Source organism: Anopheles maculipalpis, chromosome 2RL, assembly GCF_943734695.1.
Source record: "Anopheles maculipalpis chromosome 2RL, idAnoMacuDA_375_x, whole genome shotgun sequence".
In the NCBI taxonomy this organism is placed as follows: domain Eukaryota; kingdom Metazoa; phylum Arthropoda; class Insecta; order Diptera; family Culicidae; genus Anopheles; species Anopheles maculipalpis.
The window spans coordinates 9,268,438-9,295,851 of NC_064871.1; the positions used below are offsets into that span (position 1 = coordinate 9,268,438).

The 27,414-nt window shown below is 43.9% G+C and overlaps 3 protein-coding genes across 4 annotated transcripts in view; 2 read left to right on the forward strand and 1 right to left on the reverse strand.

The window, feature by feature from the left end:
• LOC126558677 (cleavage and polyadenylation specificity factor subunit 4) overlaps nucleotides 1-27,414 on the forward strand; it is a 500,167-nt gene that overhangs the window by 429,642 nt on the left and 43,111 nt on the right. The window lies entirely within an intron of this gene.
• Nucleotides 1-27,414, forward strand: part of LOC126557207 (protein kinase C) — a 283,290-nt gene that overhangs the window by 233,660 nt on the left and 22,216 nt on the right. The window lies entirely within an intron of this gene.
• LOC126559105 (protein atonal-like) lies at nucleotides 22,048-22,656 on the reverse strand. Its single transcript, XM_050215215.1, has one exon. It carries the CDS (start codon nucleotides 22,654-22,656, stop codon nucleotides 22,048-22,050), a length of 609 nt encoding a protein of 202 aa, XP_050071172.1.

Below are 27,414 nucleotides of genomic sequence, written 5' to 3' on the forward strand. Positions count from 1 at the left end.
AAAACCTATTGGCACAAGAAATCTATTGGCAAATGCAAGTAAATTCCCCTACACACTTACCCAATTGCTGGTTGTCCATTGCGACACATTTCCAGGTAAGCGAAACGATCCCTTTCGCCCCGGGTGACACACACACACACGACCTATCCTTTTGCCATTTCTATTCTGTCGGCAACCGACAAAAGAAGACTAACCCACAGGACACCCTGCGGAACCGACTTCGGCATCGATTAGGATAACTACACTGCCACGCGCTACCATTGATCCCGTTTGATAGTGATCCGTTGCCGGTTCTTTCTTTTTTTTGGGTGGGTGGAACTGCAAACTTTGATCATAAATTATGCTACCGCCAAACGGTTCCGGGTTCCCCGAGTAGACGGGTCATGTTTTGCGCAATAAAAATTGCTCCGTCACAATACACCCTTCATTCAGCTATTGGAGTTTGGTGTTCGATGAGAAGTCAATATTTGCTCGCTTTTTGGCGCCGGAGGTTGTTTGGGCTGGCTGGCGCCTCTAGTGATCGGCCGGCATGGGTGAACTCGTGGCTTGCGGAGGGTGTAAGGATCACTTTCATAGAAGCAAAGGGCCATTTGGCGATTGCTCGCCCGCTAATGATTGCGTTCACTGCAGTGCACTGGAGGGATCATGACGTGGGCGAAAGCATCACTTTCCTTGCCGGGAATGGTCATTTACTGACCGTTTTAGTCATAATGATCCGGTGCTGCACACTCGATCAGTTTGAAGGGTCCTTTCCGACGACAGGATATACGGTGATGAGCTTGGAACGCCTTCACAACGATCAAGATCGATCTTTTACTTTAATTATTTTCTGACGTTATTTTGCTAGATTAACATACTTTAATTCTTTTGAAATTTTTTAAGGACACAATAGAAACAAACTGTTGTTTTTTTCCAAGAAGATGTCCTTCTTTAAAGCATGCGAATTGAGCTCTATATTTATCTCCTCCATATAGGGAAAACATACATCATAAACCTCAAAACACTCAATCATCTTTTGTTCCTTGCTGACAGTAGCAAAGCTCTTCAAGCTTCAAAACCCATCTCCAGATTGCTTCCTTTTTTTGGGCTTTTTTTGGTGGCTTTTTTTTTGCTAGATCATTATTATTTTATTGATCCAGTTGATGATCCGCAGTGCGAGCCGATCGCACCAATATGTTACCTATCTACAAATCCCGCGTGTCGTTCGCTTCCGATTCGCTCACCTAAAGCCCGGCCAAAGGATGCTGCTCGCCAACACGTCGCAGCTGTGCGCAACAGCAGTGTCGAAGATGCGACGTGTGCCTATTTCCTTCTCTTATGCTTTTTTTTTTGCTGTCTGTTATTTTGTAACATAATTTTTCTACTATTTCCTTCTTCGTTCCACCAACCGGTGCCCCAATGCTGCAACATCATGCAGATACGAGAGCAAAGTCACGCACATGTTGCGTCGAATATTACTTACTTCACGAAGGCGAGTCTGTTATTTTTTTGTATTTGAATTCGTTTCCTTTTGGGTGTTTTTTTTTTGTTTGCTGCTGATGTAGTTTAAAAAAAGAATCAAAAGGTACGGAAACAATCACATAAAACATAAAAAAGGCACTTCCTTACTCAAAGCTCCTAGATGAATCGAGATTCTTAGGATATTAGGAAGCTGAACTAATTGCATTAATTTGCGTTACATTTTGTGTTTTGTCTAAAGAGTAGAATTATACATTTTTTCAGGGCTTTTTTCATAACACAAAGAGGCGCTAGAGGTTGTGCGGCGTCTTGCAATAATAACAATAAAACGGCAATTTCGGTACCGGCCACCGTATAGTGACCACCAGCACTACTCGGGATCACCAAAGACGGATCAGTTTCGGTGGCCAAAACCGGCATGTGTGAACAGGGATCAAGGATCAAAACTGCCACAACAATAAACAACAATTGGAAACGTGTGTGGGAAGGAAGGACAAAAGTGCAAAGCGATGGGTGGTAAGCTATGACCGCTAGACAAAGAAGGGCAGCAAAAGTAAAAATGCAAAAGCTACGACCAGCAGGACATCCAGGATCAATGGTCAGTACGAAACAAAGCAATTTGCCCTCACGCAGCGAGAGCAATTAGAATGGTCAGTCGCGGTCCTTCTTTACCTCAGCTCAGCTACTGTACAGACGGCTTAAACCTAACTTTCAGGAATGTTTGATTGATTTCCTTTGCACAATTTCATTTTACCTTTGAAATAGATGCGCCAGGACATGCCAGATGAGCGTAAGCTGTTTTCAAAACACAAACACCACGATCCAGCGGAGTAACAGCGATTGATATTGCTTCGAACGATTACTAACCCTTCACCTAAGACACGAATCCGTTTTCCTTCGGATATTAATGTACTTCTCAGGATTTCCGATACACCATATGTCCACACAGGCTCACGCCTTGATAAAGGTTTTCCTTCGGTTCCGAGGATCAGGATGCACAAATGTTTCAGAAAATCGAGCGGCGGTCCTGTTCGGTCCTCCACGGGGTGTGGGTTTTCTGCCTTTTTTTTTAATTCGTCTCCAACCATTCCACTTATACTTTGTTGTTGTAGCCTTGCTCTCAACCCTTACGCAACACGTGCGTAGAGAGCCAAATGCCACCACGTAAAGCGGCCAAGCGTGTTTTTTTCTTGCTTCTTTTTCTAAAGCCGCGCTACTCACCTCAACTCGAGATGCCACATGTTATCGGAAACGATTACGAAGCCCCGAAGGGATGCTAGTACGGCAGTAGTTTAATTGTTTAAGGCGTTCTATTTTTCCTCGTCTAGTTCGATTGTACCGACGTTCAGTAGCTAATTATTTGAATCCCCTTTGTGGAAGGAGTATTGATTTAAATTGTATACTGGGCAAGGATTTATAGATTTTTTATGTAACGTTTTCTTCTAGCACTGCCTTATGATCAACTAATGGAGACGTGTATTATTGATGAGTTTTGCTAATGTTTGTGCATTTTCTAATTGTTAAAATTGTCTTGTTTTCTTCCAATAAGACCATTTAGCTCATTAAAATATACAAAATCAAATGAATAAATCGTATTGCATATATTTAGGCGTTTTGTTTCTCATTTGCCTTAGCTTTCTTGGCGATTTGTACAAATTTACAAATTTGCTAAAAGCATAATATTTTCATGTCAAAACATTCTTTAAGGACTGTAGTGCAATAGTATTTGTTCCGATTACTCTAGCACAAACATTGACTAGGAGATCTTAAGATAAATCGTTTGGTGTTTGAGTCTGTGAAATTAACCAATATAGTTCAGACAGCCTCAAGCGCGGCCCTGGCCTTCATTCGGCAGAACTCGATGTTCAAATCCTATTCGGACCGTTTTCCCGTAGTAAGGATTGACTATACAAGTATGTGTCATTATCAAGTCTAGTAAGTCATTTGGTGGCCGGCGTGACCTTAGAAGGTCGTTACCAAGATGAAGAAGCAGAAGAAGACATTACTAAGCATTGCCTTGCATAATGATCTTTTAAAAGCTGAATTTCACCAATTTTTAAATCCATTCCACATCATTTCCTTCCATTTCTGTACTTTTTTAAATAATCCCTTCGAAGCTCGTCCTGTCAGACGGAAAGGAAACAGTTCTATGTTTACAAGGAAGCCAGCAAAACCCATTCATTTGTTTTCCACAATCGCTGGCTGGCCTAAAAAAGGAAGGAAGCAATCTTTTCCTTATTTGTGTTCCCATCCTTCACGGTGAATTATTCCTCGCTGGGATAAACATTTACCTCACAACACACACACACAACAAATCTTCCCTCATTACGCGATCCGCTAATAAAAGCCTTTTTCGGTGGGCTCTAACTCTGTGAACGGATCTGGCCGGGCTATTATACGGTATGGCACTACGGCTTCCTTCTCCGGTGTCCTCGCACCCAACGTCCGCAACAATTATCGAAACGCGTCGTTCCGTCGCAAAAGTGCCCGAAAAACAGCAACCACCCTAAAGGCTAACCCTAATTTGCCTGTCAGACGCTCGGAAGGCACATCACCGGGCAGGATGCGTCTCGCTGTCCACTGTACACAGCTAATGTGTTCCCGTGGCTGAGCTTTTGGTACATCGCGTTTTCCATGTCCGTGTGAGAGAGGGTTTTTTTTTTCGGCAAGCGATTATCGATAATCGCTGTGCGACCGAACGTGGACCGAATTAAACGCTTCCCCTTTTTTAGGCTGCCGTCTCCTACTGCGGAAGCTGCCACCGAACGAAAACGATGAATGGCCGTAGGATCCGTCGGACTTTCTACACAAGTGGTGGGTATTGGAATTGAAATTACACTCGATTCTTTTGGCTGATTTTTTGGGCATTTTTCGCTTACAAAACTCTGACGATTTCTTGAACGGAGGTTTGCTCCCAAACTAAAGGGTAGCATTTACCTCACCCTCGGTGTACGGTAAAGTCTACTTTTTTGGAAGATTTGGGGGTTTGCCGTTTTTTTATTCGAATGCATCCTTTCCATTGTTTTACACCGTCTTCCAAGTTGGGGGAAAAAGAGTTTTATACCGAAGACGAGAGAGAAAATTAGCGATACGCGATCGTTCATTCAAGCGGTCGTCAACCGATTGTAATGCACGCGAAAAAAGCCGGATAACACTGTGGGAATGTAGTGGTAATTTCCTGGATAGGATAATTTGTCGACTGTCGAACGAGTGACCGACATGAGAAATGATTAATTTAACTACGAAAAAGAAAGAAATCCCAAACATCTTAAGGCCGTGAGAACCTCGTTTAGAAAACTTTTGCAAGAATGTCCTTAAAGGACATCCCAAGGCAACGGCAAATTGACATATAGTAGTTGTCCCAGCTCAAAGAAGAGCTTCGTATGCCATTACAACAGCGCCCAAAAGATGACGACAACAAGAAGCTTCGAGCCATCATCATCACCTTCTTGTTGGAAGAATTTACCACACGCACGCAGTATCTTGTTAAGCCTAATGAGAATCCACTTACGGACTACAGGTCGGCGAGCTTTTGCATCCAATTTACCAAGAGTCCTCGCCTAAATGGCATCACATGTACGCATTTACGCTCATATTTACCCTCATTGCCTTCTAATCACTGCGAGGAACCAGCCTGACGAGCATCAACTTGTGAGACTTGTTACACATTCTACGAACAAGTTTACCGGCATCCCGGCAGATTAGGAATAGGCTTCATAAATAATACTTTGTAATTTGGGGGTCCCTCTTTCCAACTTGCTGTAGCACGAGTCGCGTGTGCTAAGCGTGACTTTAGACGTGCGTGCTCAAATCGATAGAGCAAATTGCACCAGAAACGGGTTAGATAAGAGCACATCCGCCGCATCCAAGGATGGTGCGAGCCGTTGTCCAGTATGCAGGTGAAGAGGAAGAAGATAGGGAACAAAAAACTTCGCCCGGTAGGGACCCCGTTGTTTAGAGCTCTAATGATGGTCATTGTTAGCTAAGGTCTCGTTTGCACCGAAGGATTAGGAATGGGACATTCCGGTTCCGACTCTTTACAAGATGCCGACATCTAGAGAGTACCCTGCAGCTTTTTTCGAGCAATCCTGCCCGGCGGTGTGTATTAATCAAGAGCTGGACAGCAAAACGAATCCTTTCCACGGTGCTCAAGCGCTTCGGAGGATCGGCGATCCATCTTTGAAGGGGCTCTAGTAAAGAACTGATCAATTTTTGGTGGAAGTAAATGCTTTGCGCGAAAGTATCCCTAAACAGAGCATCAAGTTCCGGTTTATCGGGAAAAAATGGAAGGAATTAGAATTCATCAATCTTCTTTATTGCGGAAGATCCGCATCATGATCGTTTTTTAGGCGTTCAGTGTTTACTCTACGACGGTGGTCTTTTGACGCCAAAAACTAGAATTTAATTAAGGACATCGGTACCAAGGTACCAATAATTAAACACATTTACCGTACCGCGTCTTTGCTAATGATGATGAGATGCGGTTAGCGGGATTCTAGGATGTGTTAGGACTATCCGGGGTAGGATATTCTTCCTACAAAAGGAAGTAATTTCTGGCTGATGATTGGTGTCCTGACCGAACCTTTGAAAATCATTATTCGCTCGTTAGGTATTCGTTGGCGTTGCGTTACAATCGAACGTGCAAGAAGATTTCAAGCTTCAAGAAGGCTTCGGAGCACTCGGGCTAAGGTTCTCACGTCTCGTCTTATTTTAAGACGGCAGATTACCGTTGCAGCGAGTTGAACGGTTGGTCGGCTGATCGATTTTCCTCCCCACGCAGTGAACCCAAAACGCTCGAAACCCCGAGACTGTACCGGACCGCCGGGACCACCAGTACGGTTTTGGCTAAGCTGATAAAGCAGTCGTCTTTGGTTTGGTTTAGGGACCGACGTGGTAAGCAGTTTTGGCAACAGCAACAGAGGCAACCTTGGAAAGGATTAAATTACACCCAATTTGACTTACTCCTGCACCACTCCTGCTCAGAGCGTGTCTCGTGTTTCTTGACGTTCTTCTGACTGGTCTTTGCTACACACTGAAGAACCGATCACGGGGCATCCCGTTTAAATCCTTTGCTCGCTATGGGTAGGTCAACAACACCTGATCTTTTGCGCGTCTTCGACATCCTACAATTGAGCCGTTGCACTTGTCCCCTTTCGCGAGAAGCAGCAACCAAGGCGAAAAAGTCCAACATAATCGTTCGCTTTTAGAAACAAAAAGAAAGAAAGACTGGCCAGCGAATGGCTGGGAAAAGAAATTCCAACACCACGCAACAAAACACCGTACCGAAAGGGCCTATTGTAATGGGTGGCGGGTTGGCACCTTAACGTCAAACAAATTTATTAAGTGAGAAAATTTTTCGCCCCATGCGTAAATCACAACAAAAGCCACAAGACGCGACCGATTCCGCCGGTGGGCTGATTCTTTTCTTTCTTTTCTGAAACTTGTTTCTTTTCTTCCTCCCAGGGTGTCCTTCTTTTGTTTCGGAACACGCTTCTATTCCACGCCAGAATTTAGAAACCAGAATCCCTGGGCAAGGATCGCTTTTGCTGCGAAAGGACAGCGTGATCGGGGAAATTAATTGTCCGTTGCAGCCGTGGCCAATTTTATCGCTTTATTAGAGTTTGTGTGGCGGTCGAGCTTTCTGGAGCACCACCAGCAGGGTTGGGTTCAAAGCTAACCTACCGCTAATATCGCTGGTCGATGCACCTTGGTACAACAGCTTCCCGCTGACCAGTTCGATTGGATGAGCGAAGTATAAAAGGGATTCTTCTCTATACACTGAGATGCATATGGAACAACGGCATATCGCACAATGAGGAATGATTTTTAAAAACTCTCGCATCAACATTTTTAAATAACAATTATGTGTGTCTTAATAAAAATCTCTTTATAAAAAATAGTGGAAACGGTTGCGCAAAACTCCACGCAGAACGTGCCCATTGCCCTTCGAGCTATTGCAATGGGGAATAAGTTCTTTAGGGTCGCGCCCTCTTTCAATCGTGCATAATTACCCGGGCACACTTGTTTCCTTAGCCCTCGAGCGATCCAACAGACCCGGTACTGGGTGAGAAGTACAAGTAATGCCGGCTGTAAACGTGTTGCAATTGATTAAGCAATCGTTTAGCTTTCTTCGGGCTGTTTGCACGCCCTTTTTCAATTAGGGTTGCATGTTTGTCTGGATTGCGTTTCAAACAATTATTGTACATCGTTTGTTTATCGGATAGTGTTTTCTTAATGCGTTACGCGCTTTTGTAAACTGTTGCTGGAATGGGCTTGGTGAAATGGAGAAAAGAGTCGAATTTGGCAACACTTTTGATAGTTTAATGAAAATTAACCTTCTTTTTCTGTATTCACGTTATGTTTTTGTTAAAATATGTAACCAAGTGGGTCACATATTTCAAGATCCGGAAGTAGTGATACCAGATTGAGGAATATTCAACTACAGCAAAAGAGCCATCTCGACTCGTCTTGTTAGAACCAGCCCAGAGTTTTGGAGAATTAGTCGATCATTCGGATAAAGGACCTACTGGGAGACACTGACGAGGTTGGCCTGAAAAGAAGAATCTTTGAATTTTTGTTGTATCTCACTTGTGTGAGTGATGACGAATAAAAGAATGCATCCATTAGTACGATGTGTGAAGGGTCCGGTACAGCAAAAATCAAACGCTCTTCTGCCGATCGAAACCCGTAACAGACAACAATTCAACATTAAGACACAAGGAAGCCACACTTAAATACATTGGATTTGGATATGGACCAACGCTATGGATATGGATTTTCTCATGAACAACGTGATGATCAATAAGGAAGCACCTGCGGATCACCTAGGTGACGCTCCACATTAAAGACCCTCGCTTGGAACAGGACTCTACTTTTGGATGACGGAACAACATGCAATGGAATAAGTTCAGACTCACCAAATCACATGAACGTCTAGCATTGACTGTGGCTGGTTTAATGGTACGCGGTGCTAGCGGACGCCGATGACTCGAGCTAGTAAAGGGTCCGAATCCACAAAGAGCCTCATCCACGTTCAGCAGTTTCAATATGATAGAGGCTCTCAATTTCCATTCCGCTGAGTATAGGTGAATTCTAATACCTTAGAGAATACCTAAACTATATGAAAAGGTTCACGTGCATGTCCCCCAACATTCCTAAATGACTCTATCACTTTACATTGAAAGGTTCAAAGTCCAAAGCAGCCGACAACACAAATTGCAACTATATCTAGACAAGATTACTAGATCATGCCGGCGATCGAATGCGAAGCTTACGAGGCTTATTGGTACCACGCACGTTGGAAAATCAATCCTCAGTGTCTAGAGAATGTTCCGGGTGGAATTTGAATCCGGTCCTATCGTGTGAAAACTCTTTCCGACATGAAAAACCTCCACAATGTCCCCCAAATCCTACCGAGAGAATGTCTTGGTCAAACGCCAATTTATTTTTATCGCCAAAACAAAGGAAATTCAATGTAATTAGGTATTTATAATTGCTGTTTTTCCTTCATTTTAAAAAAATATTGATCATTTGTAGTCGATTTTATATTAAAAATGTCTTAATTTCCATTCTTTTGATCATTTGTTTTCCGTTTGCGTCAAGTTATACCTTGACAATACTTCTATAAAATAAGATTTTGTCACACTTTTTTTATATTGCTGCTTGAAAAGTCGTTACTTTTAATGCTAATTTGTAAAACATTTTCATCAATGCACGCAACATTCAAATTTGGGTCAAATAAGTGACCCCAGAAGGGGAGGTCCAATCAATTTATTCCAATCACTAAAGATTCCTGGCACTTTACCGGAGAATGGAATCCACTTGTTGCAACATAACCTACAAGTAGTAGAACGAGAATGACTGACCTCTTGCTTAACTCCCTTCAGTAAAGCTCCAACTACCTTTCTGAAACACACCTTCTAGTGCTGCATTCCTTCCCAATCAGGAATCCACCTGAAACGAAACAATGACAAGAATGGTAGGAATGTGTTGGCGGCTCAGATCACAACCCGGCGTACCGTGTACTATTTAGCATAATGACTTCTAAATGTACTCGTTCCCCTGTTCCGTTAACATTGTGTCTGGACGTCTTACTCACCGAACGGCAGCATCAAGAGGAGCCTTCACCACACCTATTCACCTCCGATGGCTCCACTCGATGGCGTGCGGTGATATGGCCGCTTAAAGTGATCTTATCCCGCCCATCGATCGATCGCGTTGCCAGCAATCCAGCATCGGATCCAAGCAAGACGAGATTGCTCGTACGTAAAAGTGCAAAATCGTCATTAGAAACGTTTTGCGGACAAACGAGCCTTTGCGAGCAAAAGGGGGAAAAAAGGTGTTCTCGAAGGTGTTAAATTATCTTTTAATTTGTGCAATTCGACTGCAGCACAGGCGGCGTTCGTGCATTCGTCCTAACGTGCCCAGAACGTAATGCAGAATGGGGTGTGTCAGTGTTTTCGTGTGCTTTTTTTTGTTGTTGTAGTTGGTGATATGAGCGTCCTCAAAAAACGTTTGGCATCTTAAATATAGAGCCATCAATCATGCTTTGTACCACACGCATCACCCAAAGCACAATGTTGTGTCTAAGGCGATACAAATGGTCTACATGGGGGCCGGACCGGACCACGAACACACTCAAAAACTGCAACCTGTTCCGGAAGCATCGGTCAGTTTTTGTGTGCAGAAAGAACCATCAAATCACGGCCGGCCAACTGACTGCCGCTGGTAAGCGGACCCGCAATTAGACGGCAGTTAGTGACCAAACTGCTTACAGTCCCGAGTCTGTGAGCTCTCAACTCCAACCTGTCCTGTCAGAGACATTTTCGGGATCGTTAACGCACCACGTTGTCGATCGATTGATCGTAATTGGACTACACGAAGCCGACGTGCGGAGATGATCCTTGCGATTTAATCTCTTGGGCGGGTCCTTTCATCCTTGTTAGGAGCCCTTGTTAGGAGCTGCCAGGCAACAGTAGGGAGAGTGTTGAAAACCATGCACTTTACTGTCGGAAAAACAGAACTAATGTGATCGAACCGATTAAGGTATCTTTGGCATGGGCCGAATGAAAAGTTTCTGCTGGCGCTTCAATATCGAGCGAGAGCTGCATTAGCGCGAATTGGAATTGATTATCGCTTGATCTTGCAAACTAATGCAAGTTCCTCGAACTGTTGGGACTCGTTCGGACTGGCCAAAAGTGACCCGATTGAAAACAAAACGTGAAGCTGGGAAGAACCAAGCTTCCGCTCTCAACTCAACGCGAGTCCCCTTGATAATGTCTCAATTTTGTTTGTTTTTCAACCCCTTCTTTCATAACGCGTACGATCGCGCTCCTTGCGTCTGTTGCCACGATTCCCATGATGAAAACTCAATTCATCATTCGTTTCCATCAAGTTGCTAGACTTCCAGCATCCTTCATCGGAAGGATGCCCGTACAAACAATCGATTAAATCGCGTCCGCACCTTTCCCACATCCCATGCACCGGAGAAAAACTCGTTTCCAATCATCTTGAAACACTGGTTGCGGCGTGAAACTTCGCGGCACTTTCGTCAGCTTCGGTGCCGGTAACCTGCAACATATCGCACCCCGTTTTAATACCCGGCCGGTGCCTTTGTGTGTGAAGGTATCGAAATTGAAGACTTCACCCCTTGGTCGTCTCGGTCTCGGGTGATGGGTTAAACAAACAAAAACTCGCAACCTGGACCGATAAGGGACTGTTGCTGCTTCTTACCCTTCCAGCCGCGTCAGGCTTACGGATGGAAGGGATCTTTGAGATGATTGAAGCTTGCAGTAAATTGGCAGGTTGTGCAGCGTCCTCAAGTTCAGGTTGGCCAAAACGAAAAAAAAGGGGTGTTGTGGTGTGCTGCAGGATGTAAGGATTATGATTAGCTTAATAAACTGCCCGCAATCAGGGCAGGATTGGGATTGAATTGAGGTGATTGAGCAAAACGGCAAATTATACACCTCGGCGTGTTGGGTGCAGAGGGGGGCTTTTCGGTGCGTTACCGGTAAACATAAGCTTTACGTAAACGGTTCGGTTGCACGCGGAAAAACAAAACAAATAAAGATGCGTATTTTTGTACCTTTCCGTTGTTTCCTTTGCTTTGCAGTGAAACCTGTACCCGGGGAACGGGCGTAAGATTTGAAGGCAGCAATTCGAACTCTAGAAAGTTGGAGACCATTGAAATTTATTTGTGATTTATTTAATTCTATGAATTTATCGTTTATAGGTTATAAATTATTGTTATTCTACATTGAAACAAAAATGGTTTGGTATACTCTTTCTGCTCAAGGATGAGCATGTCTTGATGATGTCTTTGACGACTGCATCATATCTCCAACAGGTTGCGACAGACAACGAACCCGCTGTGCTCCAGTGTCACTCGTGCCAAATGCGTTGCTGACGAGACATCCTCAACTCGTCCTCAACTCTAATGAAGCTATTTTAACAGGAGGAATACCTTTATGAGACGCTTGAACTGCTCTGTGGATTATCTCGCGTCATTTGAAGATTTTCAACTTTTTTATGAAATTATTGGAGGAACTGGATGGTAGAACAACCTAAGGAAATGGTCCTTTACAATAGCCAGGAGACCTTGCATCCAGTACGCGAATCTGTTGATGTTGTACTGCTAGTCAGATACTTTGCACTGGCAGCCAATACCTCTAAGGAACTCTACAGCACCCTTGGAAATCTATTTTTATGTTCATTATTTAATTAATACATTTGAAATTCAAAATTAATTAACAAACCTTTGGAGCTCTGTTGTGATTGAACTATGAGATATTTTAATAATGCTTAAACTTCAAGAACTGTAATTAAATCAACCACACAATCGCTTATTGCCGATGACTACAGCGTAATACTATTAACCCAAGAACCTCCTACATTGGCCTCCAATAAAACTCGATCAATACCGATTATTCCGTTCGATCCCTAGCCGACAGAAGAAGGTCATAGAAACCGAAACGCAGCCCCGATTTCCTTACAATTGATCGGGAGAAATTTCTTCTCAACCTCAAAAACTACGCCCCTTTGACCACAATGCCAAACCATTTCATCGGACAATGCGTTCAGACAAAAGCAAACCGAAACCCCGAGACCTCAAACATCTCCTGGCGCATCCTTATTGCCCTTTGATTTATAACTCTATTGGTCCACCCCGTGTCCAAGAAGGGTTCCACCTGGATTAAACGGTACCCACCGACCGAATCGGGGTCATCGATAAATTTTATCGAATTTTAGCGTAACCAAAACCCAAATCGAGCCCGGTGGTCCACGGTTTTCTTCTTGTGCTGTGTGTCACTTTGCTCATCATTTTTACCGTGATCGCAACTACAACCCCCGGCCGATGAAACCGATTCCAATCGGAACGAATCGCATCGCTTCTTTAGCTTTCCGTAAATCCTTAGCGGTAAGACGGATTGCTATTGTTGCGGTCACTTTTCACACCTTCCGATCTGCCGAAAGCCGAGCAGCCGAGGATCGACAAAAGGCAGCCCGATGATTTCTGCTCCGGAAGCGCACCTGAGATCATGTTGCGGATGGCTTACGTTTTTGTGTCTTGTCCGCCTACTCATTACGGTAGCGGTTCAGCGCAGTGTAGATTATTTTTGCGCAACAAGGGATGTAATTAGTTAAAGCAACACTCTCGTGCCGACAGACTCCACCTACACCTTCCAGGCAAAGATGGCTGATCCGCATGGAGATACGGAAGTGGTCCGTATCCTTTTGTCAGTTTGTTTTTCCTTTGCAAACCGGCAATTTGTGGGCAACCGAGCGTTTGAACTAGTTCCGACGAGCTTCACGGTCGAGTGTTTGTAAAGGTGACCTAAGGCGGCGGCTGCTTTGAGAGCTCTAATTGGTGATGTTGCCCAGAACAAACGTAGAGCAACCACTGGGGCGGCATTTAGATGTCATCAGAGGTGGTTCAGGAAAGGGAGATCACAGGAAGGATCGCCGACGGCGGGATTTCATCTGCCAAGAGTGACGTTGTGCCATAGCTTCCGGACAGTGAAATGGCATTTGGTTGAACAAATAAAGAAAGCGAGATCTTACCGACAAGATTTTCTTATGTCTGCTTCATTTAGTTTTTCCTTTGTTTGACAAAAAGAAAGGTGGCAAAAAAAAGGGAATGAAAAGAAAAACAATTAGTAAGTGTAAGTGTAAAATTATTCAAGTAAAAGTGCAAAAGTTCTTAAGCATTCGTAACCTTACCAAGGATCTGCACAATTAAAAATGCCTTAAAGTGTCACCGGGAAGTATCAGCGACACCATCAACGTCAAACGATCTCAATCCAGTGTGCCACGCTTTGATCCAGCCGCCAATTACGTACAGTGAGTGCCTCTGCTGACAGCAACCTGTCAGTGAGTGTCGAAATTAGCCTAATTGGTGGACATCAACGTTCAGTACCGAACCTACGAATTGTGTCCGTGTGTCTGTGTGTCTGTCTGTAAGTGTTTACCGAGTAAGAGTTATATCTCCAAGGTCAATATCGTCCCCTGAAGCATGGAACCATTCAACCATAGCGTCTAATCCTGTCCACACGGAGCTGCAACTCTACCCTTTTTCGCGAGATCGATCTGTAAGTGATACTTTCACGGTGGAACTGTTATTGATCCGCGTTGCTGACAAGGAACAAATAATACGCTACGCGAGCAGTCCTTTTTTCGCTCATCCCGTGTTGAACTCCAACAACTGTTGCCTGGACTGAATAAAATTCTACGACCGGGCAAGATATCTTGCCAGCTAATTACGCTCGACTAGCTTCGGAAGAAGAGAAGGAAAAACAGAAAAGGAAAACAAATAAAAACCATCAAACATATGTCAGCACGTGCGCCTCACTTCAAAACGAGGATCACTTGGAAGGAGCTAGCCACTGGACGAAAAACCGCACCTTGGAAAGGGAACCAGCAAAGTGGTCTAGTCCTGGCATCTCGTGCATTAAATGCATCTCCATTGGTTGGTCCGATCGATAGCAATCTAATGATCATGATGCACCATATATCTATTCCTCGCGTTACCTTGTGGTCCTCGCCAGAGGCATACACGTGTCCAGAAGCGGTCAGCAGTTCTGCCAACGGGTACAAAGTTGTCTTCGGAGTATCCCTAGCCTTGTACTTGCACTGTAAAGAGTTCCTCCACACCGTCAGTTGGTCAGTCAGTCAGGGTTCGCAGTTCAGAAAGCTGATCCTTCTGCGTCAATCGTTCAGCTGGCATGGGCAGGATTTCGAATTTCTTCCTTTTCCCCGGCTCGACTACCGAGACCATTGTTTCGGGACGAAACATTATTTTGGCAAAAGTTCAGCACCATCCTTAAGCTGCGCCTGAACTTGCAAAAAAAATAAATCGGAAGTATCACCTGGAGTTAAGGTTTTGATTCGGCTCTTAAAATTGCTCACCCACTGGCAGCTTGTTTCCGGTGCACTGCAGGGATCCTCTTGAGAAGTGACCGGATTTACATAACCCACTTCCGGTGCGCGATCTACTTTCTTTCGCTTCCTGGGTGCTCGTTTGCATCTCTCTCGTTATCCACAACCCTCGTCTGATGCTAGAAATCTTTCGGAAGTAATAAATAATTTGTCCAGCACGTACACGTCTTAAAGGGTAACCCAGGATACCTCGGCGGGATGTATGTATAATCCACCGGAACGCACATCCTCGGCGCGATCCTTGACGGGCTTGATTGGTGAGGCTGAAGTTAAAGTCAGCCGCGATCGTTCCGCATCATCACGAGCGTGACGAGGCAACAATTTGGAGGCATCCCACAAACGATCGTTACAGTTTTCAGACGATTTTGTTCCAAACATGTGAAGATCTACAGTTTATCGCCATTGCCGACGTCATCTTGTTTTGTTCTCTCGCTGTGCCCCTTTCGGTGCAACTCCACCATCTGTTATCAGGTCGGGTTCGTACGCGTCCTCCAATTTCACCTAGAAAATATCCAAAACGAGATCGAGATCCTGAAGCAACACGTAGAAAGAGAGGCTCGAGAGAGAAGAACAAAAAAAATCCCCGATATTCTAGGATATTCATTTTCGGAACTAGAAATTAAATTAATGTTTCCTATTGCTGGTGAATCCTTTTCTCTGCACCACTCGAAGGTTTTACCAGCTCGATCAGGATCAGAAGCAGAATAGAAAGGGTTCTTTTTTGTGTCTCTCTCTATGTTTTCATCCCGGTCAAAAGAATCCTTGATTTCTGCCGATGACACGATGGCACTTTAAACGATGTTTGGTGGTTAGCAATTTGGTACTCCTTTCAGCAATTTCTATCGCCCGGTTGTTTTTTTTTTTTCTCCCAAAACAGCTCGGAACCGAAACCGGAAATCGATTTTGCCCCAGTTTCATCAGCGCGACGGGTGACTTAATGACTATCATCAGCCGATCTGATCGGATAGGCATTTTGGAGTGGAATCATTTCTTGAAATTTGGCTCCCTTGGAAAACAACAACAGGGATCGTGTTTGCGAAAGGAGTCCTTTTTTGGGAGTAATAATTAAAGCAAACATTTAGGGAAGGTTTGTTGTTTTTTCTTAATTGAAGTCTCTTAATTTCGGTGACTTATAAAGCAATCAAAGCTTGGGTTTAATTATGATTATTATAGCATTATATTTGATAAGGATTCTTCTAGAAGTTATTGTAACTGTCATTTCACGATGTCATTTCATTACAAACAACTATAAATTCATGTTAAAAGATTCAAAATATTAAAATTTCCTTATAATCCTACAAATAAACAAATATTTTTTAAATACTTCTTAAAAAACTATAAACATATGGAACGGAAATACTTAGAGGTATTAAAACTTTTACATAAAAAGCACTATTAAGCAACTATTTCTTATTATTTGTACAAAACATTGATTGTTTTGTGATGTAAAATTTATTCTCGGGACATTACTTTCCATTGCTCACCATAAACTCGTTAGCAGTGTCCAAATAAATAATGAACAGCTCCCACTCTGTACACAATTCCTCGCACTACCGAGCGTGTGCCCAATCTTCAGTCCCATTTCCATACGGTGGAAAATTGGGAAAATTGTTACCGCTTTGTGTGCGAAAAATCCTTCCACTTCTGCTTGGTTAAACAAAATTCGCGAAATTTTCCACTATTTGCTCAACGCAAACATGAGTCTCCACGTGCACACGCTCATCCTGGTCATCATCATCGTCATTCCAGTTCGACGCGTCGTTTGGTCGCGATTCCATACAGCACGAAGCATCCGTGGACATCAATTGTTTCGAGAACGTTTTTCCAGTTCGGTATTGACTTTCCGTACATGGTAGTCGACCGGCGATGGTTGTAACGTACCGTGTGATGGACGCATTAATTGGTTCAGACATTGGTGTTTGCACCCATCCACCGATCCACCGATTGGTAGTGCATTCAGGGAAGGGTTTCAGTTTCACTTGACATTTTGAACTCGAGCCTCGACCGATTCGACGACTAGCACGAGCAAAATGGGTTATGTTGCGCCAAACCTCCAGTGAAACAATTAGCTGACCGTGATTACGTATTACGGGAACTCGGAATGACTCTGAGGATTGCATAAGACCACCATAGTGTGTGTGCTGCTGTTGCTGCTGCTGGGGTACTTCTTGAGCAAACATGGACCTTATTTATTTGCAAACTGGAGTTTTTTTGTTTTTTGCCTTTTTATTGTTCCTTCCCTCCTATCACCCCCGTGGGAGTTGGAGAAGGGTGAAAGGAAAATTGATTCTGAATTTACTGTTATGAATATGAATTTCCCACTGGAAAAGAATATAAGATGGCACATAGATGGACATAATAAGGAGCAGAAAACAAACGTTTGAAACGTCAACCGACCGATTGAAAGGAGGGGTTTGCTTTTGTCCACTCTTGAACGCTTTTTCCAGCTGAGAGTTCCCTTCAAGTGCAATGGAAAACAAGTACCATGGCTTAACATTGTGCCTATGTGCATCTAGTGGTCCGATGTTTGCACTCTACATACTCTGCATGCCTCCCATGGGGAAAAAAATAAGTCCATATTCTCGTTCCTAACTCATTTATTTGCAAAACCACTCCAGTGAAGGAGAGCCTCATAACGTATCAGTGTCAAATAACTGTCATAATAAAGGCAGGTAAATGATTTTCCAGGGTCATCTCGCTGTGTCTTGCAAAAAAAAAACCTTTTTTCACATTTTTGCAGGAACACATTCGTTACAAACTATAAATTCCACAATCGATCGTAAGGCTCGACACTCGATAACTGTGCGGCCAGCAACCAAATGCCATCAGCTCGTGCTCGAGATTTGGAAGGCGGCAAACCTATAATTATCTAGCATCCCCGCAACTTTGTAGCGCATTAAGCGGGAAAGTAAAGCAAGAACAAAAAGACGCACTCCTTAGTTTAGTGCGTGCGTACCGCAACACGCATCAAAGGTCGAGGTAGAGTGAGGGAGGGAGAGAGAGACACACACACACACAAAAAACACGATCCCAAATGGTTTTGAGGATAGCCCGAACATTGGATCATCTTTCCTTGGGTTGGAAATCTGACCGCTACTTTCGGATCACTTTCCAAGAATTGTGTGCTATTTATTACTTACTCTAAATCGTTAAATCGCGGACGGTTTTGTGAACGGATTGAGCGATTAAAGATGTTAGCAACCCGATGAAACTTATTTGAAAAAGAAAACAAACCTCCGATTCGAAAGGACAACCAGAAATTTAAATGTGTCCGTTCCCCGTAAAGGCCTGTGTTGAACCAGTGTCCGGTGCGTATCATTATCGCAGCGTGTGCTCATGTGCTCGCAAGTAGGGAAAAGGATTCCGTCCGTTGTTTAAACACGCCCCAAACAAAAACAAACAAATCTACCTCAACGGCATCGACGGTTTTGGGCATCAGATCAGGAAAATTAATTCATCACTCGACCGGGTGACCGCCGCAAGGAAAGGATTGGCGTTTGGGATTTGTTTTTTTTTTGGGAGTCTAGCGGGCGCATCAGCGGTTCTAGTTGCATTCGTGGTACGTAGTGGCGGGCTGAGCTGTGAAGGACGATCGAGCGAATTGAGTTCTCGTCCTTACACTTCGCCATGGCTGTCAGGAAGTTTAATTGGATAACAACAACAACTGCAACCAACAACTAAAAAAAACCCAGACTTTCCCTTAGTGCTGCCAAGTGTTGCGGACGTGACTGGATAAAATTTTTGTACCACGTTTGGCCGGGTTGTTGTTGAGAAAGGCGATGATTGGTTTGATTGATGTGGAAGGATTTGGAAAGGATGCGTTCTGCTAGCTAGAACGGAATGAGAGTAATCGATAAATGAATGCTGTGTATAGAATTCGAGAAGGATTTTTGGGTTTGTTTAAATATGTCAACAAGTGCAGAGTGTTTTATTTTGAACAATTACAATTAAAGGATAAGCTTTTCTTAACTGGTTCTCAAGAAAATAATAATTTTATAAAATTAGCAATGATTGATTTTGAACGCATTTTTAATGGAAAGGTTTTTTAAAGAAATTCTACATAACATACTCGAAGAAGTGTTTTATTGGAGTTGGTTTTTAGTTCTATTGTAGCCTCCCCAATCAGCCAATCTTTTATTTTTATTATTGGTTTAACTCCTTCAATTGATGCTAACCTAAAATAATAACTTGGCTGTAGAGGAAATGTTGGAGTCTCAACCCACCATCTGCAAGATTTTGTTTACTTGACCTATCAGAGTCTTTGACTATATCGCCGGTGTTAAGCATTTTTCGCGTTAGTCGCATGAGGGAAACCAGGGTTCAATATTCTAATTCTAATTTACTTTCAAAAGAGCCTCGTCATCTCCATCTTTGGTTCCTTGGGTCTAGCGCTATTGAGCGAGTAAGTTTAAAAAAAAGTTAAATAATGTTTATTTGTATTTATTTAACTCCAAAATAGCAGGTCTTTGCGTATGGTCGTGTTAAATATAAAAAATCAAACAAATATTAGATAAATTGTCAACCATAATCCTTCTATATAAAAAACCCTATATTTTATACCACAACACGATAATTAAGAGACCGAAGTAATATAAGTTACTGTAACGAACCTCAAATGTATGCTAAACTGTTCCTACTGTCGTCGTTTTGTCAGGACGAGCCACGCGACTGGCACACGCGTCGGTAACACAATACAATTAACATCGACATCGCCTTACAAGGAACGCAACCATGCGTAAGGTTTTCGGACACACACATCGGGCAGCCCTTGTGAGGCGATCGTGCAACTAACACAAACACACCCATCCACAGCCGTAACAAGAGTCCTGTGGCTAGGTGGTTATGTACTTTTTTCCGCTTGCACTTTCCATTCTATTTTTCCTAAGAGAGTAGCGAGTCAGTTGGAAAGCCACAGCCACACAGGGCAGGACAGGGAAACCACACAAGACATAGAAACAAGGGGTGAGCAAGCGCGAAGGGATCAAACGATCGAATCCTGCCCCCGTAGGAGGAGGTTAGACTGGTGAGGAAGTGTGCAAGAAGAATTGAGACGCTTTTCCTTACAAGTTACGTGTTTTTTTGTCGTTGTTTCTTCGTCGACTCGATCTCTCAAGACATCCCTTTTTATACTTGGCTACAAATACACGTAGACCCAGCACAAGGAAGGATCCGAAGGGCAACATATGTTGCCATTTCGGATGTAGCAGCGACGTTGTGCAACTACACCGAAACACCCCAAAAACGATGAACAAGTGACGCCTTATGCTGCCGATGCCAGGCTCCTTGCGCCGGTTGACAAAAGGCGTCCCGTGCGTGGAAGTTGTGGAGGAAGACGGCAAACGGTTCCTGTTTCCTCCTGTTGCCCTTGGATGGCCACTTCCGGACGAGCTTCTATTGCGCTTCAAGCCAAACCGAAAGAAACATGCTCCCCGTTTCTCCCCGTTCGTGATCCCTCTCACTCTTTCCCTCGTAGCCAGGACAGTCTGGCCTATGCGGCAGATACCTTGCAGCGTTTCTACGTACCTTGCAAAAACCAACCAACCGCCCTTGATGATGCTTCTTTTGCGTGCCACCAATATTATGGAACTAATTTTCGGTGATTTTGTTCGTCCATTCGCTAAACTACGCCGCACGCCAAAGCCAGAAAGTGTGGTTAGGATCACGATCACGCTCAAAATTAAGTGCCTGTCTCGTGCCTGCGCCTGCTCACTACACGTGCACACGCCCGGTACGGATGGATGGATGTTGCGAGCCAAGTTGTGCGGTAGTGTGCGTGCTTGCATGGAAATGGAAATCATTTTGATTGCTGCACCATCCGTGCTATCATCAACCTTGCGAGTGGACGCGATCCTTGCGATCTTGCCTTCATCAAGCATCTGCGAACGGCGTTACGTCACATTAGTTCCAGTGTTTCCACATCGTTCCATCGGCACCATTTGGCAAACCATTCCGGCCTCACCAGACGCCAGGTCGTGCCGGCTTACCTGACAGTGGCGGCATGCTTATCTTATCCTACTGCTGCCTAGAACTGATCGAAACGTTTCATCCAGATTCCACTTTGCCGTCTATTATGGGACCCTTTTTTTGGTGCGGCATATGTACGGCAACAAGGTACTGCCATACGTTACGTGATGTTTGTTTTGTTAAAAAAATCTGCCCACGAACGCATCACACCCACGTGCGTGAGGTAGGGAAGGCCGGGATCATGTTCTTTTGGCGGACACTGTAGCAGAAGTCTATTATTTGCCAGAATGAGGTATAGTTTTGACACCCTTTGCGTGCTTCTGGGGATTTTCTGGAGAATTAGGGCGATTGTCTGTCACATAGGTATGTTACGTGAAGCGCAAGATTTAGTGATACCTTTCTTTGCACAAGGGATTCTATCAAAGGTAATTTATTTACATTGGTGAGGTTGTTCGGGCTTAGTCATTTTATATCGATCAGTTATTTAGTGTTCTGTTTTGTTTAATCTACTTCTGCTTGGCTAGACTTGCCGATACCATGTACGGGGGGATGGTCCGGATGGGATTTGAACCTCGGTCATGTCGTTTGAAGACCGGCGCAGCTGTCTCCTACACTACCGGGCCACCCGCTTTTCTGAATAAAGCTTGAATATACTTCAAATTGTTCCCCAAACATGTATCCAAAGTTCATAACTAACTGCTGTCACTGCTATCGATCCAAGATGGAACACAAGTTGCAAATCCTTATATTGCCATGATTATGATGACTATATTGCCATGCACCGGGGCTACAATCCCATCTGAATCGTTCCCCCCGAAGTGTGAGGGACTGACTATCCAAGTGCGTAGTATGCGTAAGACAAGCATATCATTAGATGATCTACGAATGAAGCGTCAAGCCAAGAAGGAAAAGATGTCCTGTGGGTTATTTCACTCCTTGCCTCCTTCCAATTCCAATTTTAGGTTTTGGATACGTAAATAAAAATATAAAAATTAAAATAAAATACATTTCTTTCTTTCATAATTTTGAGACAATGAACAGCAAATTTAAATTCACATTTTCCGTTTTTTTTCTATTTAACATTTAAAACATCTATTCTTATTTACACGCTTAAATTACAAGTGATCATAAATAAAAAAAACAAATAAATTAACTATTGCATCCTTTTGCAGCTTTCCAAGCATTCAACATCTAATCTAACAGCTCCGCCAGCGCACTGATGTACGATTGTGCCATTTGCAGTGTTTCGTGTTTGGACAGCTGTCGATCATTGCCCAGCGAGGGTAGATATTGCCGTAACCGATCGAACGCTTCGTTCAATCCCTTCATACGCTTTCGCTCGCGAGCATTAGCAGCTAGACGACGCTTTTTCCTCACAACCGTTGGCACGACACCGCCACGTTTGGTTTTGATCTTGACGGGAACTGAAGCTGCAGGCGTCGCCGGGTTGTCACATTCTGAACCAGCACTACTGCTGCTGCTGCTGCTGCTGTCTTCTGAGGTGAGACTTTGTAGAAGACGCAGCTGTGGGTCCTCGTAGTCTGTGGATGCTGGACTTCCACTGTCACTGCTGGCGATGGCACCGGTGGAACAGTACAGTTCCGAACGCTCTAGGTAGATATCGTTGTGTTCTGTTTCGAAAAACGTTCCACTATTGCCTTGTGATGCCGGATAGTTGTTGTGTCCGCTGAAGTAACTCTCCAGTCGATTCTGTTCAAACGATGACGGGCTGACAGCGTACTGCTGTCCGTAGTAAGATGGAAAGCTCTGCTGATAGAGGAACACGTCCGCCGCACTCATGGTGAAGTCACTGTTTTACGCCTTGACTTAACTCCCGTCAACGAGAACCTCTCGCTAGAACTGATCTGACTGGTCGTATCTTCACAGCCTTTTTATACCGCCACACAACGAGTTCAGATGCGTTCGGGTTTTTTTTTCTCGAGTGTATAACCAGTAAGAACTCGGCTTCGTATCCCCGACAAACGAACCGCACTTGAGCACAAAACGTGCCTCGAAGCTGTTGGAAAGGGAAGGCCCTTCGGGCCGCTTTTTTGTTATTTTTGGGCTGCTTCTTTCCCATCCTTCGGCGCTCTTCGGTCGCCTCCCGAAAATACCTTCCCTCCCACCCCCCTCCGGGAAACCTGAACGCGTGCCATCCCTTCTGCACCAATCAACGTTCGTTCACAACCGGCGTTCGTTGCCACTGCGCAGAAGTCATCATGAAGTCCCCCGAAGGCACACTCAATCGCCGGTGGAAGCTCCCGTTGCAGGCGCGTCCATCAGGGTCAAGGGTTGATCACATCGGATCACCCATCGGTTTGGTTGCATTTTCCAATTTCCAAACTTTTTTTTTTAAACAAGTTGCTTTCCCACGAGCGCAAAAATAAACACAGCGCGAGCTGAGATTTGATCAGTTTCCGTGCCTTATCCGTTGGAGTGGTAGAAGGATTTTTTTCGCTGCCGCAAACTAGAAGCAAACCAACGTTCCCACGAACGATCCTTCCACTTTGACCCTGAAGATGTCTTCGTACGAATATAAAAAAATGCAAAAAGGGAGCTTCTTAATAAGGAGGCGGTACACGGTTTCGTCGTCGTTTAACTCCACGAATTCTGGCTTCCAATATTTTTGCTGATCGTTGTCGATACGTAGTACTGCAGCTAGCGGAAATTAAATACCGGTCGTCCAATTTCCTGTTGCCAACGTGAAGTCGTCCAGATTAATCAAAAATTGGGTTCACATTTTTTTGTGTTCTTGGCAAATGTTGGTTTGGCGAACGTGCAGTCCCAGCGACGGAAAGGATCATACTTGGAAGCTTCCATCCTAACCCGTTAAGAATGACCTATTTTTACTAGGACAGCAAACAGTTTTTTGCAGTGTTTTTTGTCTGTTATTTCCACACTTAAAAACATTCTTTTTGATCAAACCGATCGGACGGTATCCTGAAAGGATCACCCCATCCAGTAGCAAACAAGGGACAGGTGCCGGCAAGATCGTTTAACGCCGAAAATGCAAAAACCGCACGTGCTCGTTGTTGCTAACGCTGCACACCTATCTGGTGCGGAAAATCAAAATTCCCTTCCCTTTAAAGCTGCTTTGTGCACAGTGAACCGGAACCTGTCAGAAAGAAGGAAATCCACCGGGACAAATGGCATACCGGCAGTCGGTGTTGTGTCCCCGGTTGGTGATACTTTGATATTGATACGCACTGAGAGGATTATAATTTTATGATTATCGATTTGAACCCTTCGACAAGGAGGGGGTGCATAATTTTTTCGACCAGCTTTATGTCTCCATAGGGCTGTTTTGACAGCGCGCAGGAGGTCTCGCTCGCGCCCTGCCAATGCATTGTTCTGTCCGTCAACGGGTCGGTCAGCGAACCTGCGAATTCTTGCCATCGAAGAATTACCGATACAAGCAAGACAACGCTCCAGGAACAGGTGAGCGTGGTTGTACGTCTTTCTATCCACGAGACGTACTGAACCTTCCGAGTGTCCTAAAGAGATCCTTCCGTGTGCCCTTCGCTACAAAGGATGAAGGATGACAGTGTGGTAGCGTTTTCCAAATTTATTTATGATTCTACCGCACATTCTTCCGTTGCACGGAAGCAGCAGCATTTGGTTTGTTGTCACTATTCCTACCGGGCGGAGATCTGACGACAGAATGATAAACGGACACACACACGGTGGTAATGTGGTTTTCCGAAAAAAAAAAAACTTAAACCTCTCAAATTAAAATCCAATAAAACGCCTTTCTCGAGCGATCTCGGCTGATCTGGCGCCACCTTGGAAATGTTTGTGTGCCCAAGAAACTCCTTAGATGTCCCACCTGCAAATCTGATACCCGGTGAGACAAGGAGCCCTTTTGCCAGGAAAATTTATTGCAACGCCGACTGGGACCTGCCCTCCGCTCACACACACGCTAAGGTTTCGGGAGTCGGTCAGGACATGCAATGCCACCCACGAGTATGTCTCGCCGGTCGGGGTTAAAAGGATTAAGGTGGGATCGATGTTATTCAATACCCTTGATGGTGGAGGCTGCGTGAACGAAAATGGCCGTAAAGAAGGCTTAGAAGCATTAGAGTGCGTACAGTTATGGGCGGCAAAAGTGAGCATCCTCAAAGGAAAAGCTAAGCATGGGATAAGCAGTTGGAAGCAAATTGCAAACATTAGGAATTACCGGAGATCTTGTGATAATCGGTGTTTGCATTAGCATGTGAGTGTGTTTGTTTTTCCTTGTTTGTTGGTGTTAATTTTACTAGAGCTGCAGAAAAACAATAGGCAGTATTTTACTATAAAAAGATATGCGATTTTTATTTGTTTGTAAAAATAGATCTCAGAATTTGAACACCTGAATGAATGAAATATCTCTTAGAATTTATTTTATAGTTTTATAACGATTTTAGTTGATGGAATCCTTTTCATTTTTTTTGTTTGCCTCTCTCTCTCTCTCTTTCTCTCTCTCGCTCTCTTTCTTAAGTGTAATTTATTTGACGGGTAATTTATAAGAAATAGAATTTCTCAAAAACTTTTTCACTTAATACGGCCTAAAAAGCTTCAAATCCACGATCATAAAACACACACCAAGTGATCGTGTTTTGTTTTTTTGGCCAGCACTGTACGCGTACTTGCCGCATTTGCCTGCCAAACTAATTGATTAGCCTTTGTTTTGATACGTTCCAACACTTTCAGCAAAGCGTAAAATTTAACACCACGCAAACCTTTTTCTGCTTGTCCTGAGCGACCCGACGCAACCACAGCGCAACATTTCAGATACGCAGGATAATGCGTGAAATGTGCGTGAGTTGTTTTAGCGCGACCGTTTTTAAATATTTTTTTTTTCTATTTTGCTTTCAGCTAGTGCTTAAGAAGAAGTTTTGCACTAGCGGCTCCTAACGCATGGTAATCGAATCCTCCGACGGAGTTCGGACCCGCTAACGGTTTCTAGCTCTAGCCGGTGGCCATGAACAGAACGCTACCCTTCTCGGAAGCCAACCTTCAGAATGGGGGTCGAAAATGCCGCTCTATTCTGTTTTTTTGGGGAAGTGTTAAGTTCTACCTTCCTTCCCTTAAACCATCACACAGTAAAAGTGAAGCAGAACTTTTTTAAAAATTAAACCTTTCTGGTTCAACATTCTGATTCTCTCTCACTCACCTTCTAGACGGAATTACACTCTGGTGGAGCTTCCGATTGGGTGTGGGAAAAAGTGCCCCAAAGGAAGTCACCACCACCACTGCAGGAAAGGAAGCTTAAAAGCCAACATCTTCCGTTGTTTTGGGGAGGTCTCCGATCAGCACGTCGGCCCTGCTTATTGACCCTTTAAGAACGTTCTGACTTCTCACTTCTTTCTCGTGCTTTTTCTTGTTAGTTTCTTGTGCTTTGACAACGGTCTTATTTTACTTTTGCTTTTGTGCAATACCCTTTTCACCAATTCCCATTCCCTTAAACCGGTGGTGGTGTAAAAGGTGCATCGAGATCATCGAAAAGTTGCCCCCGGGTAGATAGAAGCTCATGTTACAACTTCTGAATCTCTGGTATGGACATTTTTTTGGTTTACTTTCGCTGCACCTTGTATTTTCTAAGAGACCCCACACCATTAATGGTCCACACACACACACACACACGGCCGGGTAACGTTAGTTGCGTTACATAGAGATTTGTGGTTTGAGACATTTTCCGCACTACTGAAAGTTTGCGGCTTGAACAAACGACGTAAAAAGGCAAATAGAAACAGAAACAGCAAAAAAAAAGAAACCACACACAGGTGCGAGAACGTGCATGCGGTTTTATGGTTTTAACATTTATGGTCATAATTAAATAATGTTCTCAAACGATCACGACTTTTTACCCCGTGTGTGTGTCTCTCCCTTTTTTTTCCAAGATGCATAATAATCAACCGTGAAGAAAGCTTTTTTTTATTACAACTACACGAAAAGTGCATGCATCAAACGCATCGTTTTTTAAATCAAATTTGGTTAATATGCTTTGCAAACGTTATTTCTGCCGAACAGATTGCGCTCGGAACGAGGCTGCAGATCTGTTCCATTTTTTTTGTCTCCTCAAATACACAGTAGCAGTCAGCATCAAGTGGCTTGGGAGCACAATTTTCCACTCAAATCATCATTTGACATTCGTTTCCGGGTGGGACTCGGAAGCACAAAACTATGATTAAGCGAAACAATAGCTCCCAATTACTAGTCTGACAAATCAGGAACAGTGGATCAGCGATTGGTGCTCGTGTGTTGCTGCATCGCGGGCGACACGAGATCGAAAACTATAATTATAAATCAATTTCGGCTCGTCCTTGAAATGTGCCACTCCACGTTCTTCCGGGGCTCCGTGGAACTGGAGTAGTTTTAAACCTATTTCCACTTCCTGCAGTAAACTCCGCACTAAAGCTCAAGTGCTCTCGTTTTCTTCCGCTTCGCAATAATTTCCTCGCACGCACAAAACCGCAGTATGGAAGGCAAACAGGTAAATAATCACGGGACTCCGGGATTTTAGAGCACAACAATAGCTGAAACAATTATTTTCGAATAAATACGGTCTCGGTCTAGGTT

Bases quoted from the DNA above. Each gene is read 5' to 3' on its own strand.
- LOC126559105 (XM_050215215.1), bottom strand. From the start codon at position 22,656: ATGAGTGCGGCGGACGTGTTCCTCTATCAGCAGAGCTTTCCATCTTAC.